Source organism: Halichondria panicea, chromosome 14, assembly GCF_963675165.1.
Source record: "Halichondria panicea chromosome 14, odHalPani1.1, whole genome shotgun sequence".
In the NCBI taxonomy this organism is placed as follows: domain Eukaryota; kingdom Metazoa; phylum Porifera; class Demospongiae; order Suberitida; family Halichondriidae; genus Halichondria; species Halichondria panicea.
Window position 1 is genome coordinate 2475172 of NC_087390.1, and position 7686 is coordinate 2482857.

At 40.4% G+C, this 7686-nt stretch overlaps 1 protein-coding gene and 1 long non-coding RNA gene across 3 annotated transcripts; one reads left to right on the forward strand and one right to left on the reverse strand.

Moving 5' to 3' along the window:
• The first annotated feature begins 1383 nt into the window (after window positions 1–1383).
• Window positions 1384–6313, forward strand: LOC135347530 (TNF receptor-associated factor 2-like). 2 transcript variants are annotated; one of them, XM_064545563.1, is made up of 8 exons: window positions 1384–1617; window positions 3077–3230; window positions 3871–4035; window positions 4183–4260; window positions 4314–4770; window positions 4929–5207; window positions 5785–6045; window positions 6097–6313. In XM_064545563.1, the coding sequence occupies exons 1-8, from the start codon at window positions 1508–1510 to the stop codon at window positions 6141–6143; spliced, it is 1551 nt and encodes a 516-aa protein (XP_064401633.1). In that variant the 5' UTR covers window positions 1384–1507; the 3' UTR covers window positions 6144–6313. The 2 variants fall into 2 exon arrangements, with proteins under 2 accessions (XP_064401633.1, XP_064401632.1); XM_064545562.1 differs by lacking the exon at window positions 1384–1617 and adding an exon at window positions 1647–2401.
• Window positions 6264–6966, reverse strand: LOC135347562 (uncharacterized). The gene is made up of 2 exons (XR_010398446.1): window positions 6793–6966; window positions 6264–6518 (listed from the first exon to the last, which is right to left on the reverse strand). It is a non-coding gene; the product is annotated as an uncharacterized LOC135347562 (long non-coding RNA).
• Window positions 6967–7686: the final 720 nt, after the last annotated feature.

Here is a 7686-nt window from a genome sequence, read left to right on the forward strand (position 1 = left end):
TAAGTGTAAAACATGACTGTGTTATCTATTTATTTTTAGAATATTCATCATGGGAGAACCCTAACCAATGGATGACTAATCGATGAAGGAGTTCAATTAGAAGGAGGGATTGGAAACTTTTGCACACATTTATAGAGTTCAATACAGGCCGGAGTCCGACAGGCGCAATGCAACTCAAGCAATAACACACGACGTGGGTGGATAATTAGTGAACTAATTGCTAGAGCTGCACCACGCCGGGCCTGTTGTACCTCCTCAGAGTTCATGTATAGCTTGCAAAAACATCTGCATTTCGGGCCTGGAAATGGTGGGGAAAACCCGCGAATGTAAATAGACTATGCCAGCATCACATACGTACATGTAAGCCAGAAGGCAGTACATGCAGGTGTTTTTTTTCTGTAGCTAAGATTCATGTACAAGATTGGCACAAGGGAAAAAAAAGTTAAGAATAATTATTGTTACAGTCAAGTTAAAAAGATTGTATATACCTGACTTTCGTGGACGGCCAGGTCAATTGATGGTGTTGGCGTGTTTGGAAGCAAAGGTATAATTATAGATCGGGGCCTCAGATGCACATTATGGTGGATCTTAGGAGTGAAAATTTTAGTCTACATCTTACCCAGTGGAGGGTGGAACTGTATGATCTTCCTTGCTTCTCATATAGTGGAGAAGCCAACCTCTTGTAGACGATGATTTTGACACAAACGGCACCCCATAAATTCCTCCAGCAGCAGAGAAAGCCAGTGGGGTAAACGAGCTGTGTTCGTCTCCCCCTTAATTATTTAATGCGCTCTTTGTAACATATCTTCTTCTCTAACTCATTCGATAGCATTGGGTCTGGGTGGAGTTGCGATAGCATGTGGGTTGAATACCCTATATAACATCAAAGAATGCTCTGTCTATCTCTTCCAAAAGCTTTGTGCAACAATGTCCAAACGAGCACCCTAGCTCTTCACGATTGGGCTTTCACGATTTGGCTTTCACTCATTTCTAGCATAAGCCTTTTGACTTCACTATATTTTAAGAGAGTACACCTTCCACATCATCATCAAGAAATTAAACCTTCATGCATGCAGCCATTTTCAAAGTATATATATCTGCTGCCAGTGCAGGTACTAAGTAGCTAGCTAGCTCAATTGCACCATAGTAAAACTAGTTCTCAGCAGCAGTAAGGCTCGTACTAGCAGTGTCAAAGGCAAAGGCAAACCATCCAACAGTTATAACTCCAAGAAGATGAAACCTAGGTACAATAAACCTGTCTTCCTGAGTCTCTGGTACTTGACTAGCCTCGATTCCAGGCCGCTCTTCCTCGAAGAGAAGGCCTTGCGCTTGACTAAAGGCAGCTCTGATGTACACGCCCATAATTATAACACCGCCCACTTGTTCACCTACCTATACACTGGATTCTATTTTTAGCATATTCCTGATAGAAGCTACAAGTTTAAGTGTATAAAAGTAGCTTGCTAGATCATGAGTATTAAGTTCAATATAGTGGTAGTCAAAGCCAATGAATACACTAGTGTGCGTAAGCTGTCAAGAGTACGTGTTCCACGATCCCTACCAGTGTGACTGTGGAGACAGACTATGTAACAAGTGCTACACCTCCTATGTTGAGAGGTAAGACTGCAGTAAACTAATGAGAATGATTACAGTAATAATTGTAATATGAGACTGAGTGTCTAAATATACAGGCACAAGGGCGAGTTGCCTGTACCATGTACCATACATTGAAGAGTTAGAGGGATAGGAAACAGAGTGGTGCACGTGATGATTTTACATTGAATCTGCAGTGGAATCTCGAAAATTATCCGCGTTACGCCTTATGAACGACGCTATTAAGCACATTTTTGCCGGGTAACTCCCAAAGCTGTGTTTCCTCGAGACATCATCTCTTTCAGCAATTTATAACACTCCTAGTCCATGAGCCACGTGTAGTTCTTGCTAATGACTGACCACACCCAGTAAAAAGAGACTTTTCAATAAAGTTATATGTTCCCAAGGCTGTTTTAGATCTAGAGCTATTGGAACATGTAACGTGTAAGCGTGCTGGTTATGACTACTACAATAGGTATAGACCTTGAAATATAAGTGAGTTGCACGGACTAAGCACAGTTACTTGTAGTTTATTATAATAATTTTAATTTAATATTCACAAGCAAACACATGATCATGACATCATAAAAATTATGTCATTTTGACATTCATGGCTTCCGATCCCCATGTACGTACCTGGAGACAATATAAAAGGCCACAGGCTAGGACAAACTCAAAAGCAAATTAACAAAAAGCCGATGAGTACACTAGTGTGTGTAAGCTGTCAAGAGTATGTGTTCCACGATCCATACCAATGTGATTGTGGAGACAGACTCTGTAGCAAGTGTTATAACTCCTATGTTGAGAGGTAAGACTGCATCCGATGTACTGCTGTACGTATAACAGTGCTAATTATAAAGTAAGGTGACTCCAACTTGGTATAATGAAACTAAATTTCATGCAAATAATCAGAATTCCGAGACTGTACATGTATATGTACATAGCTACCGTATTCACCCGAATTACCGGGACACTCTATTCTAAGGGACACTTCGGACTTACGTAATTTTTTTCATTCTATATTAAGGAACAACAGGAAATGTAAATATTTTTAGACGTCCCGATCTAATTAGAACGAAAATGAGCATGTTAGCTCAATAGAGACTCGAAACTCTCTGGATTCTACTCTCTGGCACCGTAATATGTCACTGACGGTTGAAGACACCTTTGTAGACATGGAACCCGCGTACACAGCTTCTAAACTGCACGAAAGACATTTTAGCTGCAGAGCTAGCCTCGGCCTGGAATCGAGGCCGTGTACGTACCTTAAATGGGGAAATATTCGTTCTAATTACTACGGGACACCCTAATACAAGGGACACTTCGACTTTAACGTAATTTTTCTTGCTCTATTCCAAGGGACACTGCAAGCCGTAATTATTTTTTTGTGTCCCGGTAATTCGGGTGAATACGGTATATGTGGCATAGACGATGTAAATAAGGTGATATGTTGATCATCGACTGTCGTTTTTATTTTCTGCAGAGCCCAGAAGAAGTTCGTCTGTTCATCCTGCAATGAAGAGAACATTGTGGCCAACTGTTTCCGAGACAAGGCAGTAGAGTACGAGCTTCGGAACGCCACCCTCAATTGCCTGAACCAGTCCTGTCCCTGGGAGGGGGAGAGCAGGTTCTATCAGGTAATTAAAATGCTACGGTGTGCAGCATGGTAGCAGTACTGTCTGCACAGTGAGTAATCCTCATTTAGTGATGTCGATCAGGTGCATGCAGCATTGTACTAGGACCTAGTGAATACCGTATAGCGGGTATATTTCGAGGGTGTAAATTCGTGATTTTCACGGATTAAGCATGTTTTGCGAACATTTATAACTGCAAATTTAATAAAAAGGCTACTATTCCACGAAAATTAAATCCGCAAAGACCTCTCCAAGGCATTTCCGCAAAAATTATTTTCCCCAAAACCCAAAACCACCTACTCTTTGCCGTATTAATTTTGTTGCCATTGTGGTTTGGGGAAGCCCAACAATTTCTACAAGAGGCACCACAGGTCTCTTACTTGGATTCATTTGTACCGGCCTGCCTGGTCCATAAATTGATATACCCTCGAAATATACCCGATATACGGTACTTGACTAATTAAAGCACCGTGGGGCATGTGTCAAAGCTCGTTGTTATGTTGAGGCTATAACATAGAAACACACCACTTTGGTACAAACTCAGAACCGCACAGACAGACTAATATCCCGCGCATGGCGCCACGGCACGTCTCTGGTTAATAACTTATACTATAAATTGTGGGTGGTTTCTGTGTTTCTGTAGGAGCATAAGAATTCGTGCAAGTTTGGATCAGTACAATGCCCCAACTCAATATACGGTTGTAAAGAGAAACTGATTAGAAGTCAATTACAGGACCACTTCAACAATAAATGCAACTTTAACCCGATCACTTGTCGATGGTGTGGACAACGCACCCTCAATGAAGACGTAAGTTATTCTTGTACTCAATCCTTTAATACTCTCAAAGCAATACAGCAACTTACTTATACATTTTTCAACAACGTCATTTCCTGTTTTATAATACTAATACTAATGAGGTTGTTTAGTTAATGATATTTACCAACTCTCCCACAGATGATCAAGCATACTAAAACAGTGTGCACTCACCAAGTAAAAGAATGCGACTACAAAGACTTGGGGTGCACCTACAAGGTATTTGCTATGATAATTAAGTACTCGCGTATAATTATAATACTCTGCTGCAGGGTACCATCAAGGAACTAACGAAACATGCGAAGGAGTACCCTGCATATCACAATGAACTACTGAAAATGGCCAACAAAGAAATAAAGCAATCTCTTGAGCACCAAATTGCCTTAATAGACAACAAAACAGACGCTCTGAAGTCGGAAATTAGCAAAATTCGATCTGAGGTGCATTCACGACTACAACCAGTAACAGATGCTGTGGTCAAAGCTGAGTCAGCAATTATCCAGCTACAAGATGAACTCAGTGAGGTATCTTTGCTATTACAAATACTTCAAGCAGCCAGTTACGATGGAATATTCATTTGGAAGATCCCTGAAGTCACTAGGAGAAGACAAGAAGCTAGAACTGGGAAAACTGTCTCTCTGGATGGTCATTTTTTACAAACGCTTCAAGTTACATTGCCCTCCAAACTAAAGCGAGCTATGGAAGATGAACTGCTTAAACTTAAAGTCGGTAAGAAAGGGTATTAACAATAAGTAATTCATGGGGAGCACCTTTGTAAGGCAATATTGCCTATAATTTTATGAGACCCTTTCCCATGCGGATAAACTTATTCAATTCCAAACCTAGAGTCATGTTTTTTGCATTGCATTAGATTTTGTCATTTTTAGATTTGAGACATTTGGTCGAAGACTTGAGACCGCTGGCTGCGCAATGGAGGTCACTAGGAGTGCATCTTGGAGTGCCCCCTAAAGAGCTCGACTGCATTGAGAGCCGAGTGGCCACTCCTGAAAACTGTTTCGCTCGAGTGCTGGATCGATTTCTCTCCACCCACCCACACACTGGCGCTGATGACAGGAGACTGTGTACAGAGGTCATCATTGAGGCTCTGAGATTTCCGGCTGTAGCCAAGGGCAACCTCTCTAGAGACATCGAGAGTGGAAAAATCAGTAAGTCGAGAATTGTTAGTACAGGCATTGTGGTTGTTAAAATCAGTGTAAAGGGTACATGAAATTCATTACCCAGTAGGTTGTGTAAGGATTGGCTGAGCGTATGTAATTTTTACCTCGTGCATGCACAGCGCGCAGCAGGGGTAGAGTGATTAGTGTGTGTGTGGACACAAAATGAGCTGTTTGAGCGCACTAGATATTTTCATGGTCTTCTTTAACTGCTAATGAGACAGTAGTTGAGGCTAGTTATATAGTTGAAACTTGTAGGCGATATTCGAAAGCGACAAACAAGTTTTCTAATCGTTGCTTTATAGATTCACAATCATTCCCCATAATTTTATCTCATTATGGGGATATACTACTGTGATAAGGTCATTACGGTAAAAAGTAAAAAGTCATTATATTCTTTTTTACTGCTTTGCGCGTGCAATGTTGCTCAACGCACAGGGTGAATGCTCTTGAGCATCTTATATTTCACAGTTTTAAGCTCAGTAATAATGATTGTGTTATACATACTTTATACAGGACCATTTGTATACAATCTCTCAAAATCATACCCTCTCCCCACCCCAATCAGATCTTGTGTACACAGTACGTGGCCTTTTCCGAATTCTAGGCTGTTGCACAGCTCAATGGCAACAGTTTGCACTAGCACTGGGTATAAGCCCTGATTTCACTGACGGTCTAAGAATTGAGCAACATAACGTGAGTCAGTACTTTTCAGACATGCTGAGGTATTGGCTGGAAAATAGTGAGTGTTGTGTGGCTGATTTGGTGGACGCTATAAGGCATCTGGGTCATAGGAACCTTGCTGACAAGATACAAGAAGAGTATCGTGGTAAGGCTTCAATTTATACACCTTATGTATGTCAAATTAATTATTTCATAGGGAAATGTCTGGTAGTAAACGCACAAGATACAAGAACATATCTTTGAAGATACATGTAAGATAATTGAAGTCACCATGCAGATCACCAAAAGACTATGTCTATAATTATATGCAATAATTATATAATTATAACATCATTATCATTTATGTATTTTAATTTTGCAATGTGCAGTGCCTTTATTTTTTATGAATCATGCAAAACTTATTAATACAAAAACTGAATGTTCAGATAATCTACCTATCTACTATTGTTCATGGTGACCACAGTCGTGTAGAGGGGCTTGTTGAGGGAGTAAGTGTCCACCACCACACAACGAAACAGTCGGTCATACTGAGCGCGACCCTTGTCCAATTGGAAGAAGAAGATGACCAGTGGAATCACCAGACTAACTGTACTCTTGAAGAGAGAGCGTCCCATACACCTGTATATATGTGTAGGTGGAAGGGGGATACTGTAACAAATTTCATAAGTTGATATATATTGTGATAGTACTTAGGAAAAGGGCCCTTAACGCGGCAATAATTAAATTAAGCTACAGGCCAATTTAGTAGAAATGAAAAACATGGGCAAAAAAAAGTTTTTTTCACAGGTGCTAACTTCAACCCTTCCTCTACCTACCTGTAAAAATTTGGGTCTCTACGAAGCTTTAATCAGCTGTAAAAGCACTAAGCGAGCTAATCACGGACAAAACTTACTTCAGATAGTTAGTTGCAGCAGATTCAGTCGTGTTTTAGTTGAATTTGCAGCTCTTTTCATACAGCTATAGCTCTTTTTTCAACTCTGTCTAACTCATTGACAGCGTGGCAATGAGTGTCCCAGAAAAAGTCCGCATACTAACCGTAAACTACGGTCGTTTCATATCCATGTAATTTATATGTTTTGATAGTGCATAGGCGTAGGAACCAGGGGGGCAAGGGGGGCAGTTGCCCCCCTCAGCCAAATATTTTGCTTTTTCGCCCCCCTTAGCCAGCACTGCTCTCTAATTGAAAAAATATTGTGAGCATGTGGCAAAAATAACAATGTATCAGGCAATGTATGTTTGCCCCCCTTAGGTAAAACATCTTCCTACCCCTATGCAGTGCATTTGCTTTCCTCACCATATTTTTATGAAGTAGGTTGGTGCATGTATCTAATTAAAAGGAGAATCGTCCCATGTAACCACCAAACTACATCTGATGTATTTTTAATTTCATTATTAATCTAGATTCTACTCCTTAACAACGTAACAAACATTACAAAATGTCAGTGATCATCATAATATGTATTATACACAGGCTGTTGAGTCAACAGAAGCCTTTAATGTCTGAAATGAAAATTTCAGCCATGGCACCCAAGGTGATAATTTATTATTATACTATGCTGTATTATAAGAAACTTTGTTGTTCTTCACTGCAGTGCGTGGCCTTGTTAACAATAACAAGTGAACAATTTGGTGGAACTTGTCCAAAAATCAAGTATGAACTACCCGGCAACTAGAGTAGCGCTCAGGGCCACCGTAGTAAAAGGATGAGTAAAGGCAGCTCTGATGTACACGCCCATAATTATAACACCGCCCACTTGTTCACGTACGTATACTCATACTGGATTCT

Excerpts from the sequence above, each read along its gene's own strand:
- LOC135347530 (XM_064545562.1), top strand. The coding sequence starts at position 2,220 with ATGTACGTACCTGGAGACAATATAAAAGGCCACAGGCTAGGACAAACT. Across the intron at positions 4,036-4,182 it reads AACGCACCCTCAATGAAGAC|ATGATCAAGCATACTAAAAC; the intron begins GTAAGTTATTCT and ends ACTCTCCCACAG. Across the intron at positions 6,046-6,096 it reads GATACAAGAAGAGTATCGTG|GGAAATGTCTGGTAGTAAAC; the intron begins GTAAGGCTTCAA and ends ATTATTTCATAG.